The sequence below is a fragment of the Cetorhinus maximus genome, chromosome 5, assembly GCF_964194155.1.
Source record: "Cetorhinus maximus chromosome 5, sCetMax3.hap1.1, whole genome shotgun sequence".
NCBI lineage: Eukaryota > Metazoa > Chordata > Chondrichthyes > Lamniformes > Cetorhinidae > Cetorhinus > Cetorhinus maximus.
The window spans coordinates 6,368,199-6,391,812 of record NC_135883.1 but is presented as its reverse complement, the minus strand read 5'-3'; the positions used below and the strand labels follow the sequence as shown (position 1 = coordinate 6,391,812).

Below are 23,614 nucleotides of genomic sequence, written 5' to 3'. Positions count from 1 at the left end.
CCATTGATCTCTCCATTCAACACCGTTCAGCATCTTTTCATTACTTTTCCGACAATTGTTAAATAGTTCACCTACGTTATCAGTTTATCTGCCCTTTGAATCTCTCGTTACACCCAACTTCCACTTTTATCTTCAGTATTATTAACCCTAACTTTAGTTTCACTTTGCTCTCTATTCAATAATCAAAGACTATTCTTTGATGCTCCCTCTTTTTGCCATACAGAAAAATATTTATTTTATATTCTACCAGTGTAAAGTTAGAAGGCTTCCCAGTTCTGGTATGATAAGCTGTTCATTTATTTTTCTGTCCAGTTAATTTAGGCCATTCCCTTCTTATCTCCCTGAGCTTTGCCTCGTTTGAGCCTTGCACCTGCATCTTTGATTTAATTATGACAAAATCGTTTTCATTTTTAATATTACTGGGCCACGATTTTCAGTAAGGGGGTTAGGTGTGAAGCGAACTGCGAGAAATTCAAGGAAATTTCCCTGAATTATAGCTGTCACCAAGAAGACACAAGGGGAGATTTTCCTGGACTCAGGAATCTTTCTTCCAATTAAGTGATAAAATAATGGCTACCGCTTGTCTGCCTTGCACTTACCCACAGAGTTTCTATGGAGTTTTGTGCGGCAAATTGCTGTCAGTGGGACATCAAAATGGCACGGTGTCCCCCGCAGGGCATCTGATACCTTTAGAAACAGGGCAAGCAACAATGTCTCTTTCATCAATCAGATTGAAAAACTGTTAATGAGCGGTGTAGAGTCTGAATCAGGAAGTGTAAACTGGGACAGTGATTTCAATGTCAAGTTAGGTACAGAAACTGAAGCAGAGAGAAGGGAACAAAGGCTAGATCAAGAGAGAAAGAGTGTTAAAGAAGACAGAAAGAAAAAATTTTTTAAATTATTTTTTAGAATCTCCAACAATAATTAATCAACAAAGGAATGGGTGTCCACATTTGTATAAGTTAATTTTCAGTGCCAGAGAGATTATTTGGCAGTAATTGAGACTCACCACACTATTTAAAGTGTATCTGGACTGGAATTACTTGGCTTAACATTTTGTGGTGAGTTGTGTCTATTCTTGATGTCAGTACAGGATCGTCATAACACTCAATACATGAAAATGGGGAGCCAAACAGTGAGATGCCATTTTCAAACAGTTTATGGAACATTGGTGCCTTTCAGACAACAACATCTGGATGATCGCATTTAACTGTACCTGTGCACTCGAGATAAATTGCTGTCTGGTTTGAACATAAATGCCAGTAAGTGCTGATAGCCCCTCTGTTATTTTCACAACAAAATCTAGCCCATTATGTCAGTCCTTTATGAAATACAATATCCTAAGTGGTTCCTTTGTCACAAACTAATGGCTGATAATTCTAGTAGACTATTGGTTGATACTCAGATCCAGATAGGTGCAAATGCAGCATCTTTCTTTTTTTGTGAAAGCGAATGTACTTAAAATGAATTTGAGGCCCAGGTAGATATGGTGATGGTGTAGTGGTAATGTCACTGGAATAGTAATCCAGAGGCCCAGGCTAATGCTCTGGGGACATGGATTCAAATCCACTACAGCAGCTGGTGGAATTTAAATTCAATTAATAAATGTGGAATTGAAAGCTAGTCTAATGTTGACCATGAATCCATTGCCGATTGTCATTAAAACCCACCTGATTCCCTAATATCCTTCAGGGAAGGAAATCTGCTGGTCTGGCCTACATGTGGATCCAGACCCATAAAAATTTGGTTGAGTCTTAGATACTCTCTGCAATGCCCTAGCAAACAAAGTCTAAAAGGAATGAAACCAGACAGAGCACCTGAATGACCAAAAATAACAACAGCACACCCAGCCCTGATGACTCTGCAAAGTCCTCCTTACTAACATCTGGGGACTTATGCCAAAATTGGGAGAGCTGTCCCACAGACTAGGCAAGCAATAGCCTGATGTAGTCATATTCCCAGGATCATACCTTACAGGCAATGTCTCAGACATCACCATCGCCATACCTGGGTCTGTTCTGTTCCCATTACAGGACAGACCCACCAGAGGTGGTATACAGTCGGGAGGGAGTTGCTCTATTAGTCCTCAACAGCGACTCTGGACCCCATGAAGTCTCATGACATCCGGTCAAACATGGGAAAGGAAACCTCCTCCTGATTGCCAGCCCTCAGCTGATGAATCAGTGCTCCTCCATTTGAACACCACTTGGAGGAAACACTGAGGATGACAAGGGCACAGAATGTACTCTGGGTGGGGGACTTCAAGGTCCATCACCAAGAGTGGCTCGTTAACACCACTACAGACCGAGATGGCGAGTATTAAAGGACATAGTTGCTAGACGGCATCTGCGGCAGGTTGTGAGGGAGCCAACAAGAGGGAAAAACTATTTGACTTCATCCTCACTAATCTCAACCTGCTGGGATGGATCTGTCCATGAAATTATTAGTAGAAGAGACCATCGCACAGTCTTGTGGAGACAAAGTCCCATCTTCACATTAAAGATACCCTCCATGGTGTTGTGTAGCACTACCATCATGCTAAATGGGATAGATTTCGAACAGAAGTAGCAACTCAAAACTGCACATCCATGAGGCCCTGTGGGCTATCTGCAGTGGCAGAATTGTATACAACCACAATCTGTACCTCATGGCCCAGCATATCTACCATAACCATCAAGCCAGGTGATCAAAACTGGTTCAAAGAAGAGTGAGGAGGGCATGCCAGGAGCAGCAGCAAACTTAAAAATGATGTGTCAATGTGGTGAAGCCACAACTCAGGACTACATGCATGTCAAATAGCAGAAGCAGCAAGTGATAGACAGGGCTAAGCAATCACACAACCAACGGATCCAATCTAAGCTCTGCAGTCCTGCCACACCCAGTCGTGAATGGTGGTGGACAATTAAACAACTCACTGGAGGAGGAGGAGGCTCCTCAATTATGGGGGAGTCCAGCACATTAGTACAAAGGACAAGGCTGAAGCATTTGCAGCCATCTTTAGCCAGAAGTGCCCAGTGGATGATTTATCTTGATCACCTCTTGAGATCCCCAGCATCACAGATGCCAGTCTTTAGCCAATTCAACTCACTCCACATGATATCAAGAAACGGCTGAAGGCACTGCAAAGGCTATGGGTCCTGACAGTATTCTGGCAATAGTACTGGAGACTTATGCTCCAGAACTTGCCCCGCTCCTAGCCAAGTTGTTCCAGTACAACTACAACACTGGTATCTACCTGGCTATGTGGAAAATTGCCCTGGTATATCCTGTCCAGAAAAAGCAGGACAAATCCAACCCGGCCAATTATCATCCCATCAGTCTATTGATCATCAGCAAAGTGCTATCAAGTGGCATTTATTTATCAAAAACATGCTCACTGATGCTCATTTTGGGTTCTGCCAGGGCCACTCAGCTTCTGGCCTCATTTTAGCCTTGATCCAAACATGGACAAAAGAACTGAACTCAAGAGGTGAGGTGAGAGTGACTGCCCCAACATCAAGGTAGCATTTGACCGAGAGTGGCATCAAGGAGCTCGAGAAAAACTGAAGTCAATGGGAATCAGGGGGAAAACTCTCCAATGGTTGGAGTTATACCTAGCATAAAGAAAGAGGCTGGTGGTTTATGGAGGTCAATCCAGGGCATCACTGCAAGAGTTCCTCAGGGTGGTGCCCTAGGCCCAACCGTCTTCAGCTGTTTCATCAATGATCTTCTCTCCATCATAAGGCCGGAAGTAGGGGTGTCCGCACAATGTTCAGCACTATTTGCGACTCCTCAGATACTGAAGCAGTCCGTGTCCATATGCAGGAAGACCTGGTCAAGATTCAGGCTCAAACTGATGTTAGGACCGGGCTGGGAGGAGTGCACAAATTATCAAACCCCACTACTCCGCAGGCCGTACCATTTATTAAAATGTTTAATTATTAACACCGAAATGGCCAATTGTGTACCTATACTTCTAGTACCAAGAAGAAGAAAGACTCTGACTAGGCTTCTTTCGAAAACTCAGAATGAGTAATGTATTTTAAAATAAAATTTCAGTTAACAAGTTGCACGTACTGGTTAACACACAACTGTAATCAGGAAGTCTAGCTGTCTATCTCTTCCTAAAGAATTGCCCCAGCACGCACACAGACAAACAAAGGATAAACAGATAGAGTCCCTCTGCAGCGGTGGGCTTTGGAGGATGGACAAGAGAGAATCTAACCATCTCCCCATGACATTCAACGGCATTACTATCGCCGAATGAATGTGGGAAAGTGGGAGCTGCACCATTGGGACGATCGACACCTGAACCATGCTGGGAACAGTGTCCTGGTGAATCTTATAACTAGGGTGGTAGAGAGGGCTTTAAACTAAATAGTGAGAGGAAGGGGTCATGTGAGATGAGATATAGTAAAGGGAAACAACAAAGTAATAGAGAATGGCAGTAATTTGGGTAATAACTTCCAGAGTGTGACAGGAAGGGACAGAAAATACAATCGTAAGAGTGCTCCAACAGATGAAGCTGAAGATAGTGAAAAAAAACAGAGTTTAAGGCCCTATATCTGAATGCACATAGTATTTGTAACAAAAGGGATGAATTGTTAGCACTGATAGAGATAAATATGTATGACCTGATAGGCATTCAGAGACATGGCTGAAATGTGACCAAGGCTGGGACCTGAAGGTTGAAGGGTATTTGACATGTTAGAATGACTGGAAGCGAGGAAAAGGTGGTTGGGTAGCTCTGTCAATTAAGGATGGCATGAGTTCAGGACTGAGAGAAGACCTTAGCTTGAAAGAGCAAGATGTAGAATCAGTTTGGGTAGAGATAAGAAATGGGAAAGGTAAGAAGTCACTTGTGTGAGTAGTTTATAGGCCTCCAGCAGTCGTAACTTTGTAGGATACAGGAAGAAATAAACGGGGTGTGTAAGAAAGGTATTGTGATAATCATGAGTGACTTTAATCTACATGTAGATTGGGGAAATCAGATTGGCAAAGATAGCTTGGAAAATGAGTTCATAGAATGTTCTGGGACAATTTCTTAGAGCAGTACATTCTAGAGACTACCAAGGAGCCATCCTAGACCTGGTGGTGTGCAATGAGACAGAATTAATCTATAGCCTCATGGCAAAGGAGCCTCCAGGTGACAGTGATCACATCATGATGGAATTTTATGCTCAGTTTGGAATGGAGAAGTGTGGGTCCATGTCTAGTGTTTTAAATCTAAAGGTAACTATGGGAGTGCAAAGGCCGGGTTGGATGAGGTGAACTAGGAAACTAGGTTAAAAGGTAGCACAGAAGAGTTGCAGTGACAGCCTTTTAAGGAGATATTTAATAACGCTCAGCAAAGATTTATCCCAGTGAGAAAGAAAGGCTCTTTGAGAAGGATGCATCATCCATGGCTAAATAAGGAAATTAAGGATAGTATTAAATTGAAAGAAACACTGTACAAATCTGCAAAGATTAGTAGCAGGTCAGAGGATTGGACAGATTTTAAGAACCAGCAAAGAATGGCGAGAAAGATAATAAAGAGGCAGAAAGCAGAGTATGAGAGAAATCTAGCTAGTAATATAAAAGTTTCTTCAAGTATTTGAATAGGAAAAGAATAACTAAAGCTGGTGCTGGTTCTCTGGAGAGCGAGTCTGAGGAATTGATAATGGAAAACAAGGAAATGGCGGAGGTGTTGAACAGGTATTTTGTGTCTGTCTTCACGGTAGAGGGCTTAGAAAACCTCCCAAAGATACTTGAAAATCAAGAGGTGAAAGGAAGGGATGAACTTAATGCAATCACCATCACCAGGGAAAGGGTGCTAGAAAAACTATTAGACCGAAAGGCTGACAAGTCCCCAAGACCGAATGGCCTGTATCCTAGGGCCTTAAAAGAAGTTGGGTACAGATAGCAGATGCATTGGTTTTAAACTTCCAATATTCCTTAGATTCTGGAAAGATTGCAGTGGATTAGAAATTAGCTAATGTAACACCTTTATTCAAGGAAGGGGGGAAGCAGAAAGCAGGAAACTGTAGGCCAGTTAGCCTAACTTCTGTCCTAGAGAAAGTGCTAGAGTCCATGATTTCATCAGGCAGTGCTAGAACATATTATTAAGGAGGTTATAGCAGGATACTTAGATAATCACAATTTCATCAGGCAGAGCCAACATGGCTTTGTGAAGGGGAAATCGTGTTTAACTAATCTGTTAGAATTTTTTGACAAAGTAAGATTCAAGGTGGATAAAGGGGAACCTGTAGGTGTGGTGTACTTGGATTTCCAAAAGGCATTTGATAAGGTACCACATCAAAGGTTACTACACAAGATAAGAGAATAGGGAGTAGGGGGTAATACCAATCATTTATCCATGCTAACAGGAAGCAGAGAGTAGGGATAAATGGGTCTTTTTCAGATTGGCAAGCTGTAACTAGTGGAGTGCCACAGGGATCAGTGCTGGGTCCTCAACTATTTACAATCTATTTCAATGACTTGGATGAAGGGACCGAATGTATGGTAGCTAAATTTGCTGATGACACCAAGATAGGTAGGAGTGTAAGTTGTCAAGAGGAGGTAGAGAGCCTGCAAAGGGATATAGGCAGGTTAAGTGAGTTGGCAAAAATTTGACTGATGGCGTATAGTGTGGGTAAAATTCTTCACTTTGGCAGGAAGAATAGAAAAGCAGTATACCAGTTAAATGGAAAAAGTTTGAAGAACTTGGTAGTACAGAGGGACCTAGGTATCCTGGTACATGAATCACAAAAAGTTAGTATGCAGGTATAGCAAGTGATTAGGAAGGCAAATGGAATGTTGGTGTTTATTGCAAGAGGAATCAATATAAAAGTAGGGAAGTTTTACTACAGCTAAACAGGGCCTTGGTGAGACCACATCTGGAATACTGTGTGTATTATGAAAGTATAATAATTTTCATAATATTATTCTGGTCTATTGTCAAGTAGGTTTATGGGTGTGTGAGTGTAGATGGTTCTGTCTGGGTGATTTAATTACATTTGGAGTCAGGTAGACTGCAAGCTTGAAATTATCAAAAGAAGTTGGGTGTAGAAGTGAAATTGAAATGCTAATGAGTAAACATGGATGCTGTCTTAGCATATAAGGTGTGAAGGAAATTTGCATTTTTAGATAAGTGAAGGGGTTGTTTGAATTTCAAAGGGGTGTTAGGATGTTCACAACTAGCCAGAAAAGCGAGGCCAAACAGTGTGTTTATTTTTCCCAAAGGTTACTGACAATATTGGCAACATGAAAGATTTTATATTATGGGAAAAGTACATTTCAAAGCCATATGAAACAATGGAATTTACAGATTAAAGAGGGAGAAACGAATATAAAAGGAGAATGAAATGTTATGTTGGGGGTCGTGTAAGATCTCGCAGGAGAGTGTGAAACAGTGCTCAGGAAGCCTCCAGCCATTTATGCATAAGTCTGTTGAGTCTAGTAACTAAAGTTGGAGACAAGCTTTGGGATTCTATTATCAAGTGGGTACTGTGGTGACTTGCTAGCTTGCTTTTTAAATTTAAAATCTATTTTAGACTGTTGGCCTCAAGGGGTGTGTAACTTAGAGTCAGGTTAGTTAGAAATTTTAGGATTTGTTATAGTATTAACTAATTGTAGTCTTATGTACGTTCTTCAAATCCTATATTTTGTTCATAAATATTTTACTTCATTTTTAAAAGCTCTAAAGGTCTTACTGGACTCATTACTCCTGAATTCAGTGCACACAACTTCTTGTAATAAATACAAATTGCAAAATCATTGTGACAGTGTGGTCAAGTTTCCCTTGTGGATGTGGTCGGCCTGGCACATGTCATCTGCCACGTCATAACAGTGTGGATTTTGGTCTCCTTATTTTAAAACAAAAGATATAATTGCTTTAGAAAAAGAGAAGGTACAGTAGACACATTCCTGGAATGAATGGGTTGTCTTATGAAGAAAGGTTATGAACAGGTTGGGCCTATACCCACTGGAGTTTAGAAGAATGAGAGGTGATCTTATTGAAACATATGAGATTCTGAGGGGGCTTGATTGGGTGGATACCCAGAGGGTGTTTCCTCTTGTGGAGGGGGGAGACTAAACTAGGGGACATAATTTAAGAATAAGAGGTCTCCCTTTTAAGACTTTTTCTCCCAAAGGATCACTGGTGTATGGAATTCTCTTCCCAAGAAAGTAGTGGAGGCTGGGTCATTCAATTTATTCAAGGCAGAGTTAGACAGATTTTTGTTAGATAAGGGAGTCAAGGTTTATAGGGGGCGGATAGAAAAGTGGAGCTGAGATCACAACCAGATTAGCCATGACCTTATTGAATGGCGGAGCATGAATCCCTCATTGGCAACATCCTGGGGGTTACCATTGACCAGAAACTGGATTAGCCATATAAATACTGTGGCTACAAAAGCAGGTCAGAGGCTGGGAATTCTGCAGAGAGTAACTAACCTCCTGACTCCTCAAAACCTGTCCACCATCTTCAAGGCACATGTCAGGAGTATGATGGAATACCCTGCATTTGTCTGGATGAGTGCAGCTCCAACAACACTCAAGAAGACTGACACCGTCTGGGACAAAGCAGCCCATTGGCACCCCATCCACCAGCTTAAACATTCACTCCCTCCACCACCGATGTACAGTGGCAGCAGTGTGTACCATCTACAAGATGCACTGCAGAAACTCACCATGGCTCCTTCGACAGCGCCTTCCAAACCCACGACTTTTATCACCTAGATGGACAAGGGCAGCAGATGCATGGGAGCATCACCACTTGGAAGTTCCCCTCCAAGCCACTTACCATCCTGACTTGGAAATATATCGCTGTTCTTTCACTGTCGTTGGGTCAAAATCCTGGAACTCCCTCCCATATAGCACTGTGGGTGTACCCACACCGCATGGACTGCAGTGGTTCAAGGCGGCAGCTCACCACCACCTTCTCATTGGCAATTAGGGATGGGCAATAAATGCTGGCCTAGCCAGTGAAGCCCACATCCCATGAATGGGACAGCTACATGGCAGACTTCACTGTGAAGTGGAGTCACTGAAGATGAGTCTTCTCACATACTTAGGAAGGACTGCCTGGATCATTAAATGTGGGTCCTGGGTAGATAACGTGCGAGGAATAGTTACAGCTGCTTTTTGCTCCTCCAAAATTAGGTGTGTCATTGCAACCTTAAAATTAATTCCACACAATATGCCAAAAAATTCTAACTTTGCAAGCAACAATGCAATATGCTATTAACCTTTAAAGATTCAGCCCCTTCAAGCTAGGCCTTTCATACACTGTTGTGACCATTTTATTTACGCACACTGAGCTTCAGGAGTGGAACTGGTTGCTCAGTCCAACATGGGTGATCTTTAAATAACTTTGGTAGATTTATTGAAGCTTGTACTGACCAACGGAGCAGACATCAACAACTTGGGAATTTTCTTTACCACAATATGTGGCATATTGGCCTGCATGCAGCATGAGGAACGTCTTGTGACATCGGGCATAAAAGGCACACTGGTTTGATTATCATAAAATATTATAAAAAGAAAATAAATTGCTGCTGATTGGTTAATGCTGACTGTCAAATATGTCTGGACAAATGGGGAAGCAGACAAAAAGCGTTATCAATGCAGAATAGATAAATAGGGAAGCAGGAGGACCAGCTCAAATACTTATTGAAAATATTTTCAACCATCATTTTGCTTTGTTAGTTATCTAAGGAAATAGAACTAAAAATCATTTATAATAATTTCCAAAAAAAGTTCTTCAAAACATCAACTAAGTAGTCCATGTCTTAAGATTTATTGCTTTCCTGGAATTTGCTTCACTTAGTCTAGCTTTCCCACCAATACTTTTGGGCCTCTGCACATATGTGGCCTCAGCGGCAAGTGAAATGTTCACCATTGAGCAAGCTATTGCAAGTTATGATATAAAGTGCTCTGAAGGTATGACCACCATGGCTGGTTCCACACCTTTTGGCAGACCTGCCCAAATATTATTTTCAGAGAGACTTTGTATGTGCCCTCTAGCTTTGCTTCCTCCCTGCTTCTGTGTTTCAGCACCATTTGTGGCCAGTAATAGTGAGCAATGCATGGGATTCCTTCATGGATATATATTCCCCATATGTTCATAGAAGGGAGCTAGGGGTCATTGAATGTTATAGTTCATCAGGTTAGTTTTTTAGTGTATTTTAATGAAGGAGGCTTTAACTTCTTTATACAATGATTTCCAATACATTTCAAATCAATAACATTTAATTGAAAATATATAGGTCAGAGTAATAGATAAAGAATTAAGCCATTTCTTACTTTTTTTCTCACCTTTTTCAGCTTCTTGGTTTTAATTTCTACTTCTTGCTGGAGTGAGGTGTATGTGTCTCTTAGTTCCATGGTCTCTTCATCTTGTAGCAACATCTGCTGTTGCATTTCTCGCTCTCTTCGTTTCTATTTAAAGGAAAAAGTAGAATAACTGCTGGTAGATATTGCATATTTTCCATTTCTGTACAAAAGGTTATTTCACAGAATTCCATAAATTTTCACCTTACTGTAATTTTTCCCCTTTTTCTCAGCCTTTCATAGGCCTATTTTGAACGAAAAATAAATGATATACTGCTTGAAAAATGTTTCTGCTATTTAGTGCCCAGTTTGTCTTAGATTTCAGTGTGTGGTTTTTTTTTTAAAAGGCTTAATGATTTTCTTAAAATTTGGCAGGGCATTAACTCGTGTGTTATAATCAGTATACATAAGAACTTCAGAATTGTTAGAGAACTTCTATCGAGGATAAAATGTCAAGTTTGTCATAGTTTTCATACTATTCTAAATAGTGACATTTATTTTAGTTAAAAGAAGTTGTAGGATTTGCACCTCTACATATATAGAATAAAATTGCTAACTTGTTGAAAAGACCACCAAAGTAAACCCAATGCTTCCCTCTTCAAATGCACATGGTCCCAGAAATTATAAGCCCTTGTAGGAAGTCATGATGGTTCTTCTTGCCTTGTAAGAGTACTGAGGGAGTCAGGAAAGGTGAAGCCAGAGGCATTCTCTAAGTTCTCTTATCGATCTGCTCAAACTCTCTCTCATCTTCCTTCTCACTCTCCCATTCACACAAGCATACCACAGAACCATACTCCTGTTGTACATAGTATCTGCTACAACTGTAGCATCACATGAAGGCTATTTTATTTCTCGTCAATGCGATAGCATGAATCCCATGCCATTGGATGAGCGATTCTCTCTCTCTCTCTCTGGAGGACAGGGTCTCACTCTGCTTCATTCAGAGTCAGTTGGACTTTCAGACCAGTTTTGGTTCCCACCGTGTAAAGTGTGAATATATAATTCACCATTCTGGAGATATTGCAGATAATGTGCAGCTACAGAAGAGGTAACTTCATGCTTTAATGCCAGTGAATCTAAGGGGGACAAAACTTGACCCTCCCAAAAATAACAAAAATCTAGCACTAAAAAAAAAGGGAGGATATGAAAGTAAAAGAGATTCAAAAGAAAATCAGAGAAGAAAACCTTTGCCACTTTAAGTGCTCCTTTGTACATGGAGTTATATTGTTCAGGTCTCCATGGCTGAATATTACACCAGGCACTGCCTTTACTCAGCAGGCCACTAATCAATATACTTTCAAGAATCTATATATAATGACTGAACACAGGAGAATTCCAATAATTTATATGAACAGCATCTTGTGCACACTCTGCGCACCACTAATTGCCAAGGATATCGTAAAATGTCTTCATTATTCATGAAGGTAATAGAACAAAATGCTAAGATCATGCTTTAACATTACCAACCATAATGTCAATAAAAGAAACATTTACCTGCTCTGCAATCTCTTGCCTCTTCTGCTCCAGCATTTTTTGTTGTTCGTTGGTATGGTCCATGATGTTCTTGCCTCCAATGAGCAGCTTGCTTTCCATAGCCTGCAGAAAATAAAGAAGATCATCCATTTACAATACATCATAGAATCATTCAACTATCCTTTTGAAATTCCAATTCTAGGGTAACAAGAAATATTTAGAGCATTAAAGAATAAATAATCTCTTAGAAAAAACAGAGGTCCAGAGGTCCCAAGCATCACAGGTGCCAGTCTTCAGCCAATTCGATTGCCATTGATATCAAGAAATGGCTGACGGCACTGGATACTGCAAAGGCTATGAGCCTGACAATATTCCGGCAATTGTACTGAAGACTTGTGCTCCAGAATTTGCCATGCCCCTAGCCAAGCACGGCCAATTACCCCCCCCCAAATCTACTCTCCATCATCAGTAAAGTGATGGAAGGGATCATCAACAGTGCTATCAAGTGGCACTTGCTTAGCAACAACCTGCTCACTGACGTTCAGTTTGGGTTCCACCACAGTCACTCAGCTTCTGACCTCATGACAGTCTTGTTTCAAACATGGACAAAAGAGCTCAACTCCAGAGGTGAGGTGAGAGTGACTGCCCTTGACATCAAGGCAGTATTTGACTGAGTGTGGTATCAAGGAGCCCTAGCAAAACTAGAGTCAATGGGAATCAGGGGGAAAGCTCTCCACTGGTTGGCGTCAAACTAGCACAAAGGAAGGTCATTGTGGTTGCTGGAGGTCAATCAACTCAGTTCCAGGACATCACTGCAGGAGTTCCTCAGAGTAGTGCCCTAGGCCCAGCCATCTTAAGCTGCTTCTTCAGTGACCTTCCTTCCATCATAAGGTCAGAAGTGGGGATGTTCGCTGATGATTGCACAATGTTCAGCACCATTCGCGACTCCTCAGATACTGAAGCAGTTCATGTCCAAATGCAGCAGATCTGGGCAATATCGAAGCTTGGGCTGACAAGTGGCAAGTAACATTCTGGCCACACAATTGCTGGGCAATGACCATCTCCAACAAGAGAGAATCTAACCATCGCCCCTTGACATTCAATGGCATTACCATCTCTGAATCCCCCACTATCAACATCCTAGGGGGTTACCATTGACCAGAAACTGAATTGGACTAGCCATATAAATACTGTGGCTGCAAGAGCAGGTCAGAAGCTAGGAATCCTGCAGTGAGTAACTCACCTCCTGACTCCCCAAAGCCTGTCCACCATCTACAAGGCACAAGTCAGGAGTGTAATGGAATACTCTCTGCTTTCCTGGATGAGTGCAGCTCCAACAACATTCAAGAAGCTTGAAACCATCCAAGATAAAGCAGCCCATTTGATTGGCACCCCTCCACAAACATTCACTCCCTCCACTACTGACGAACAGTGGCAGCAGTGTGTACCATCTAGAAGATGCACTGTAGAAACTCACCAAGGCTTCTTAGGCAGCACCTTCCAAACCCAAGATTACCACCAACCTGAAGGGCAAGGGCAGCAGACAGAATCACAGAATTTTAATGGCACAGAAGTAGGCCATTCGGCCCATTGTGTCCGCATCAGCTCTCCAAATGAGCATTATGACCTAGTGCCATTGCCCTGCCTTTTTCCTATACCCCTGTACATTGTTCGAATAGAAGCAATCATCTAATGCCCTCTTGAACGCCTCAATTGAACCTGCCTTCACCACACTTCCAGGCAGTGCATTCCCGATCCAAACCGCTCGTGCAAAATAGTCTTTTCTCACGTCACATTTGCTTCTTTTACAAATCACTTTAAAGAACTGTGCCCTCTCATTCTTGATCCTTTTGAGTGGGAACAGCTTCTCCCTCTCTACTCTGACCAGCCCCTTTATAATTTTGAACATTTCTATCAAATCTCCTCTTAGTTTTCTTCTCTCCAAGGAGAACAGTCCCAACCTCTCCAACCTATTTTGTAACTGAAGTTTCTCATCCCAAGAACCATTCTTGTAAACCTCTTCTGCACTCTCTCCAATGTGTTCACATCCTTCCTATAATGTGGCACCCAGAACTGTACACAATATTCCAGCTGAGGTCTTATATAAATTCAGCGTAACCTCCCCGCTCTTGTACTCTATGCCCCTATTAATAAAGCCCAGGATATTATATGCTTTACTATCTGCTCCACCTGTCCTGCCACCTTCAATGATCTACGCACACATACACCCAGATCTTTCTGTTTCTGTACCCCCTTCAAATTTCTCCCCTTATTTTATATTGTCTGTCCATGTTCTTCCTACCAAAATGCATCACCTCACACTTCTCCACGTTGAACTTCATCTGTCACCTATCTGCCCACTCCACCAACTTGTCTATGTCCTTCTGAAGTTCCACACTGTCCTTCTCACAGTTTACAACACTCCCAAGCTTCACATCAACCTCAAACTTTGAAATTGTCCCCTGCACACCAAGATCTAGATCATTATTATATATCAGGAAAAGCAAGGGTCCCAATACGGACCCCTGGGGAACTCCACTACAAACCTTCCTCCAGTTTGAAAAATATCCATTGACCATTACTCTCTGCTTCCTATTTTTCAGCCAATTTTGTAATCCATCTTGCTACTGTCCCTCTTATTCCATGAGCAATAACTTTTCCCACACGCCTGTTGTGTGGCACTGTATCGAATGCCTTTTGAAAGTCCACATCAACAACATTACCCTCATTGACCTTTCTGTTACCTCTTCAAAAAACTTCTGCAAGTTAGTTAGACATGATTTCCCCTTTAGGAATCCATGCTGGCTCTTCCTTATCAACCCATAATTTTCCATGTGACTACTAATGCTGTCTAGAACAATTATTTCTAGAATCTTGCCTACGACTGAAGTTAGACTGGTCTGTAATTGCTGGGCTTATCTTTACAACCTTTTTTGAACAAGGGCATTATGTTTGCAATTCTCCAGTCCTCTCCTCTGACACTTTTAGTCTAGGGAAGGCTGAAAAATTATGGCCAGTGCCCCTGCAATTTCTACTCTCGCTTCCTTCAATATCCTTGGATGCATCTCGTCTGGCCCTGGTGCCTTGTCAACTTTAAGAACCGACACTTCCTCCTTATCAATTTTGAACCTTCTACTGACAGAGTTTCCTCATCTGTCACCATTGCCTGGGTAGTATCTACCTCCTTGGCAAAGACAGATGCAAAGTATTCATTTAATACCTCAGCCATGGTCCCTTCGTCCATGGGTAAATTCCCTTTTAGGTCCTGAATTGGCCCTACTTCTCCTTTTACCACCATTTATATGCCTATTTATATGACACATGGGAACACCACCGTCTGGAAGTTCCCCTCCAAGAGGCTCACCATCCTGACTTGGAAATATATCGCCTTTTCTTCACTGTCACTCGGTCAAAATCCTGGAACTCCTTCCTTAACAGCACTGTGGGTGTACCTGCACCACATGCAGCGGTTCAAGAAGGCAGCTCACCACCACCTTCTCAAGGGCAATTAGGGATGGGCAATAAATGCTGGCCCAGCCAGCGAAGCCCACATCCCATCAATGAATAGAAAAAGGCTTCCAGGTCTGTAATTACTCTGATAATAGAATGATACCAGGAATCAGCTCCACTGCAATGGTTGACATGTTGTCTCCAAGGAAAAGAGGTCGTAGGTTTCTCGATGCCTGCTTGTGACAATAGAACAAGGCTTCTGAAGTAGTCAAAGAATTACTAATTTAATCCATTAATTGGGAGATTGATCCAACTTGGCTGGCCACAGCTTCAGTTACAGGTACCAATTGACCATCAACACGACTAAAGCAGGTGCTAAGGGAAACATTCTTCTCCAAATAGCAACAATACAGTCACATTGAATCTTTTAACCTGGTGGCTGCGGTCATTCTTTTTGGTGGCCGACTGGTGGAACATCCTGGTCAGTTGCCCAGATTACAGCAAAGTGGCGGCTTTGATTCTGAGGCCCTGGCTTTATTACAGTTTGACCAGTGAGCTGCTCACACCAAGGGAGCAACCCATTGCAGCTTGCTGGCTGGCTGGGACACAGGCAGAGGCCTGCAGGTAGATTTTGGGGGTGGCAGGTAGTGGGTGTGCGACAAGGGCAGGCTGGCACTGTACTATAGTACTTTCATGGAGACAGAGTAAGCACTTTGGCTCCTTCCAGCTTCTCAAGTTGGTAAAAGCCGGAAAATATTCATGATGGCTAGTGCACTCTCGAATATTCACCTACCTTAGATTCATACGCTATTGCTACAGGGGGAATGCCACAGTGTGCGCTGCTAAACAACAACTTCTACGCTGCACAGAGTAGATAGAGGTTGTCTTATAGGAAGAGGTTGGCCATGATAATGACTGGACATCTTCACGGGGAAATCTGTCAGATCCACATGTCAACTGCTGTCACTTCCTCATCCATTACATCATGGCAAGTGGCAGCAGAGAGACATCCACTTAAAAAGAAAGAGTCATCCGGGTATTCGCTCGGTGAGGCACTGATTATTGGAAGTGAAAGAGATGAAGAGTATCACAAGGATACCTCAACTCTGACACTGACATGTTCATAGTTTGATTGGGAATGATCTAGGACAGAAAATGGAGGAAATAGGTCAGAGAGGTTAGTCATGTCCCTTGGTCCTATTTATGAAGTGCATCACACTCCTGAGAAGTCTTTGATGGGACTGGTGCTTTTAAAAGGAGGAGAATCCGACTGGAATTTCTCAGTTGTTGGTTAAACATATTTCACTTCTTTTACAGCCCCAAATCTACTTCAAAACAGAGAGTAGTTCAGAGGATTATTGAAACTGAAAGTATTCCCATAACCATTGCTAGAAACTAAACCCGCAAGGATTTTAAAGGGAAATTAATTATATATGAAAAAGAAAACATTCAAAGGGTATAGGGAAGGGGCAGGGGACTGCTATTACATAAAGGACCAGCATAAGGGCCTGTTTATGTGGCTTAAATTCCATAAAATTATTGAGGAAAGAGCAGGAAATAGGATGAGAGTTAGGAGCTCTAGCTGATCAGCTGGGACAGGCATATGTGATGCACTAAATGGCCCCTTTCTGTTCGATGATCTGTACAATACTGTGAGTATGTGACTGTGGTAGTACATTTGGTGCTCTTTTGGCAGCAGTACCATTGCTGCTGGCTCATGTGACTATGGCCCTACAAATTGTTCACAGGAAATGTTGGAGGGAATCAGTAGCGCTCTTTGATGGCAGAGTATCTAATCAAGCCATACTTGGAATAATTTATACATATGAGATCAACTGCTCAAAGTATTACTCACCCTGCATCTGCGACTTTACGTTCATGTCATTAACCATTGCTAGACGAGCTAAAAGAGGGATTTTGCTTTTTTTGATTTCCCTCCTGCATTGAATGTCCACGTTGGATTTCTTTCTGAATGCTAAGCTTTATTTCTTGAATAAATGAAATAAAACCAGCACAGAGTAAAAGTCTATAACAATACATTTTTTTCTCAATGCTCCCTCCAATTACAAGTATAAGTGAAATTGTAACTGCGCGGCAATAAACTACTGCATTCATTTTACACCCTCATGATTTGTCCGGAAGATAACTGTGTTTTTCAAATTTTGAAAGAGGTTCAAAATAGGTAGTTAAAAAAAGTCAAAACTTAATGATTGTATTTCTCTTAAAGTGGTAGTGATTTTCGTATAACAAGAAACAACGCCACACAGCATTTCACCTCAAATAAACGCCTTTTTGAACATCAATCACTTCTGAGAGTACTATTTTTTTAGGTAAACCAGCTCAGCACCCAATTTGGACCCAGCAGGTACCACACAGAAAATGAGTTGAACTGTTATTGGTGATATGAGCCCATGATACCAGGGGAACATCCTGTTCTTTCAGTAATGCCCTGGGATTTTAAATATTCACTTGAACAGTTAGACATGGCCTGGTTCAATGCCTCAATCTAAAGGCGATGCCTCCAACAATGCAGCGTTCCCTCATTATTATAATGAAGTAACAGCCTAGGTTATATGTACAAGTGACTATGCAGAGTGAACCCTTCTGATTCAGAGGCATTCTAGTTGATCCAAGATGACACTCAAGTAATAAAAAAAAATCACAATGGAGGGGTTAATTTGCTTTGTATTGTACGCTGGTAATTGTGCAAATGTGGGGTGCCAAATGGCCTCTTTCTGTGCTTTGGGCCTGAATTTTTCAGGCGGCGGGTGGGCTTGGGGAGAGCGGGTGGGGGTGGTCATGGAGATGATCGCCGCCCACGATCGGCTCCATGTCGCCGTTTTACACGGGCGGGCCATTTAAGGCCCGCCCAGCGTAAGACACGAGCCGTGGCGCTGAGCGCTACCTGTGCGAGCGGGGGGAGGAGGGATGGTCGGGGCCAGCGTTCTTTTGCGCATGTGCGGGAAAGAGCCCTTCAATCTCCCCGAGGCACAGAGCTGCCTCAGGGAGATTGAAACGGTTTTCAAATAATTAAATGGCTCTAAAGTTTATTTAAACATGTCCTCACATGTGACACAGTCACGTGAGAGGGGACATATTTTTATATTTCATAAAAGATTCCCGCTCGTGGATGAGGTTTCCTAAAAAACGTGAAGGCCGCTTGGCCTTTTCGCCTGCCCGCCAACCTTAAGGTTGGATGGGCAGCGTCAACAGTTTCATTTAATTAATTCCTTAATGGCCTAAATAGTCCGTTTAAATATCGGCCGACTCCACCGAATGAAACATGCCCGACATCATCCCGCGTCATTTTACGCGTCGGTGTGTCGGGCCCATCCTTGACTTAAAAACACTGACCATGACTTTCATGACGCTGTGAATATGTGACTGTGTTAGTGCTCTCAGTGCTCTTCCAGTAGCAGTGCCACAGACAGTAGGCGGCTTATATGACTATGGACCTCCAGGCAATAATTTGCCATTAAATCTTAATAATTAACTTTTGCACATGTACCATACTCCTGGGAGTACCTACACCAAGTTGCCATTATTGCCTACCTTATTTATTAACCACTTGTTAAGCAGCAATTCATATGAAAATGTATTCAGGGTTTACTTCCCTAAGATATGTTAATTTCTCCCACCTGAATGCAGTACAGCATTCGAAAGATGAAGAGAACGAACGAAGGAAAGCTCCTGCCACATTGCTGACTGCTTCCAGGTTGCTGCTCATTCACACCTTAATTGCTCCTGGGTGACTTAGGACTGATGATTACTTTTCAGCTTCAGTGCAGAAAGCTTCCAAGGGGAGGCACGTACTGCAGTATTATCTTTCCGGGTGATGTAAATGATTTCTTTGGGTGTGAAAGGATTCAGATGTTTTTCACAAGCTCAGCTCGAGGCTTTACTGGCAAAATATGGGGCTGATTCAAATTGTGCTACCACCATGCTCCCATCAAAAAATGTGCTGGTAGCGAGGCAGATATCACAGAAATAAAACTTTGCCTGGTCTTCCTGTACACTGCAATTTTGATGGGGGCCAGAATTAGATGTCCAATAAGGCGAGCTTAATTGGTACATTCAGATCAGGATGTTATGAGGTATTTAGGATGCCAAGGCAATTCTGGTCTGTCACTGGATCAAGAGATCACTCAAAGCCACTTTAAAAAGGTTAAAAATTTCCTCAATGAATTACTCGATATTGGCCCATCTTCCTCGCTCCAGTAATATTGTTCCGTCCATTGCCGATCCCTCTACCCCTCCCAGCATCAGCACTCCCCACCCCACCCACACCCAATTTATCTAAGCTGACTCTGCTTTGTGGAGGGTGTAAAGATTTTCCACCCCCCACCCCCATCCCCCCCCTTGCTATCAGCTCACCAATTTTATTGGAATAAGACCACAACATCAGGAGGCCAGGGCAATGTCCCCGCCCACTTGATGCCCATCTAATTTGAAAATTGGCTCTATGCTGCAATGAGTTACATCATGTACATTTCTTCATCTACCAGGCCGATGCTGTTTCGCGGGCAACTAGGCCGTCCTGCTTGTTCTGCACCACCAAGTACAAAGCTGCTGTGAGTCTTTTCTCACAAAGTACTGTCAGTCTACTTAAAGAGCGATTAAGTTCTCCTGGACAATGACAGAAAGTGAACGTAACCTCAGAATATTTTCCTCACCTTTACTTTGATGGCAGCTCTTCTGTCCGCAGCCAATACACAGGCCCGTCAAAGCCAAATGAGAGTTCAACATGAGCTTATTTGGCCCCCACTGATTTCTTTCTGTTTTGGGTTTAAGGGTGAGGATCAGCATTTCGAACTGGGAAGGAGGCTGCTCACTGCTGGTCTTAAATTTGGCAGCTGAACCATTTGGCTACAAACCCACTGTGCCATTCCAGACTGAAGACAATCAGCTTGTCAACATTGCTGTATTTTGACAACTTCAGGGTCCAATTGTTGATACAAAGAAGCCTATGATGTTTGGGTGTCAACGTTTCAATACTTCCATTTTTGAGTTCAGAAACACTTGATTAATGTACCAGCAAAGCACTGTTAAGAGAGGCTGGGAAAAGGAAAAGTGGTTTACGCCTACGTACACTCATTATTGGTCATTCTCAAAGAGGAGACTGTTCAACTTTTTTTTTTTGACCACAAATGAGATTTTCTGCTCCTCTGATTTCACATCATTCGCTGTGCATTTTCAACATGGCCTATCAGCATGCCTCTGCAATACCCCTAGCACCCTAAATTCAACTTTAAAAATGATGTGGCCTCAGTCTGGCTGTTAGTTGCTTCCAATTAGACCCTCTTGCACCTGCTCTATGTATCTGAGTTCTCTTGGTTTCACACTTCATTTGCCAAGATTCCTCTCCCCTATATCTCCAAGGCTCCCCATCACCTTACTCTTGTGGCTGCCAAGGCTAAGAATAGCCATGTACACTTAAGGCTCCCTTCTGGCGAAGCTTCAGGAGAGTAGTCATGGAGACGGATGTCGGAGGAGTCATGGTGGTGGTCTGCTTGACTAATATCAAGCAAAGTGCTGGGGGAGAGTTTTCTCCCCGTCGTGCGGGCTGGGCGGGAGTGGGCGTGGGCAGGGGCGCAGCCGATTGCCACCTGCGATTGGCTGCGTGCCGCCATTTTACGTGGCCGGGCTAATTAAGGACTGCCCAGTGTGACGCGCACCTGGAAGCGCTCAGCGCTACCTGTCCGGGCGGGGGGGGGGGTGGGGGGTGAGGAGGAGGAGTCGGGGCCTGCGCTCTTTCGTGCATGTGCGCAAAAGAGCGCAGAAACCTCCCTGAGGCACAGAGCTGCCTCAGGGAGATTAATTTCATTATGACAAATGGAAAAAAAAGAATTTAAAAAATTACTCAGGCGTGTTCCCTCATGTGATAGTGTCACATGAGCTGAGACATGTTTATGTATTTCAATAAAAAATTTTAATTTAATTTATAAAGCCTTCATGAAACCTCATCCCGCTCGTGGATGAGGTTTCATGAGAAATGCGAAGGCCGCCTGGGCTCTTCGCCTGCCCCCCCACCGACCTTAAGGTTGGACGGGCAGCCCAGACAATCAATTCAATTAGTGGGTAAATGGCCTTAATAGGCCTTCGACAGTTCGGCGGGCGCAGAGCCAACTCTGGTGCGCGCCTGCTGAACTGAAGATCGGAATGATGCGCAGTGACTTCCGGACGCACGCCCGACATTACCGTGCATCATTTTAAGCGTCGGTGTGCGGGGCCCACCCCCGCACGCCAACCGGAAGATTCTGCCCTGAGCTGCCCGATGCCACTGTAGGCCCAGAGTTCAAATTTTAATCATGGGTCTGAATTTTATGGCCACCCCTGCTACCAGCATATCTGGAGGTGAGGAAGCACATAAAATTGAATGGGTGGCCCGCCCACTGCCTTCCTGCCCACCCCGAGCTATTCCCCATAATACAGTGAGTGGGGTAAGGCATCAGCCAGCTTGCTCACCCTCAGGCCTACTGAGGCCCTTAACTGGCCATTTAATGACCAGTTGAGGTCCTGTTTCTGTCTCCACCGCAATAATATGTGTGGCTGGGGAAGGCAGAATGAAGGAGGTCAGCCCAATTTTCCACCAACCTGGACTAAAAGGTGGGAAGGAAGGGAGGGTATCTCCTTTGGGGGGGGGGGGGGGGGGGGGGTGCCCTGTGCCCCACGAGGCCCTTGGCCTCCAGAACCTGACCCGCCCGACCCCTGCCCCGCTCCCTTAGGGTCACAAATCCCTCCCCGACCATAACCCCCACACTCACCTTTTCACCTGGCACTCATGTTCCTTCTCCTCGGGATTTCTTGTAGTGCCAGCAGCGGGTCACCAATGAGTTCTGGCGCTGCTGACCAGTTTGATTGGCCAGCAGCTCTGGGGGGGGCTGGATTTCCCTTCCCTGAGGGATGGAAGTCCCACTCTCAGTTTGGTGAGGCTGCCCCCAGCATATTATCATTGGGGATCAGCCTTTTTTTAAAAAACTTTTGTCAGCTTAAGACTGACTTGACTATTGGGGGGTGGGGGTGCGCAATATGCCTCACCACCACCTACCCCACCCCACCCACCCCAGTAAAATTCACCCCATGGTCACAATTCTGCATCTCCAGCTGATGGCCTTTTTTTTCTCTAAGTCCAGGCTTTTTTTAGTGAGTATTTTGAAGGAATTGGCCCCATCACAAAGCGAAACCTTCCACTTATAAACACATGCTACAGTTTAAAAAAAACCTCGTAAAGAGTTTCACGGGGAAAGTGAGAAAGGTTAGCATGATGACTGATTTCTACGCAGACTTAGTTTTATGGGCAGTGTCCTAACTAAATATTGACAACTGTTAACCTTGCATTTACCACTAAAATAAAAACCGAAGGCAATGAAGTGATGCTTGGTGCTCAATGCAAAGTGGTACTGCGATTCAGATCTTCCAGAGAACCCAGCACACAGGAGAGTACGATGACCTCTCTAATAGCATTCCCAGTGTCATGAATATTGGATGAGATTTGCTGTTCCTTTGTGCAGCCCTTCTGTTTATTAATAGAGTGGAGGGCGTAGATGCTGCCCTAGATGTAACAAAGCAATTCATGGGAGTTAGACTCTGAAACAGATGCCATTAGTTTTTCATCTCAGTTATTCCTGCAGCCCACTGGTCTGAGTTACTATTAAATAATAGGTGATTGAATGGATCCACGACGGTTATTGCAAAATGATTAGTTTAAAATAAGTAGGACATCACGAAATCGAAAACGTTAGCAACCTTTTCCATGGGACCTTTTCGGAATTTCACCCAAAGCTCCACGTTTAAAAGCTGCCGATGCCAACTCCTAACACCTGGATCCAACGCAGTCTGCTGCAGACTGAAAATAAATTTCTCGGGATTGTCACTGCTGGTGAAAGCAGGGACACAAGCATGCTGTCAGAATGATTTTCAATGCGCACTGCCACTTGTTAAGAAATTTATCGACGCAGTTGATCTCTCGTGGCAACGCAAAGGGGGAAATAAAAACCAAGTGTAGTCTTGAGGTGAAGTGGGGTTAGAGGGGAAGCTATTAATCAAACGGGACGCAGCAATGTAATTCAGCGACACATTTTAAAGTCCAACATTTTGCCTTTCTTTCACATAACATTATCAGAGGGGGAATGGAAAAAGCTTCGGCAATTTCGAAAGCAAAAAAGAGAGTTGGAGTTGGTTGAACTGTAGTTGAGGAGCTGAGAGATGAAAAATTGGGACACTATTGCACCACAAGTTGTGCAAGGTTGTATCAGCAGGAGTACAAGTTTACATTAGCAGTTGTGGATATAGGAATTTATAACAGAATTGTGCACGGATGTAAGATTTTTAATGGGTTACTAGTTGATCTTTCATGTCGTTTCGTGAAGTGTAGTTTTCAATTTAAGTGGATTTAGAGAAT

At 43.2% G+C, this 23,614-nt stretch overlaps 1 protein-coding gene across 2 annotated transcripts in view; it reads right to left on the bottom strand.

Annotated features, from left to right (window-relative positions):
• The window catches only part of kif3ca (kinesin family member 3Ca), a 345,217-nt gene that overhangs the window by 64,309 nt on the left and 257,294 nt on the right, over positions 1 to 23,614 (bottom strand). The window contains exons 3-4 of one of the 2 annotated variants that reach the window (XM_078541471.1): positions 11,785 to 11,886; positions 10,264 to 10,398 (exon numbers count right to left, since the gene is read on the bottom strand). In XM_078541471.1, the coding sequence (XP_078397597.1) occupies positions 10,264 to 10,398; positions 11,785 to 11,886 (237 nt within the window). The remainder of the gene's footprint in view (positions 1 to 10,263; positions 10,399 to 11,784; positions 11,887 to 23,614) is intronic. The other variant, XM_078541473.1, reaches the window with a different exon arrangement.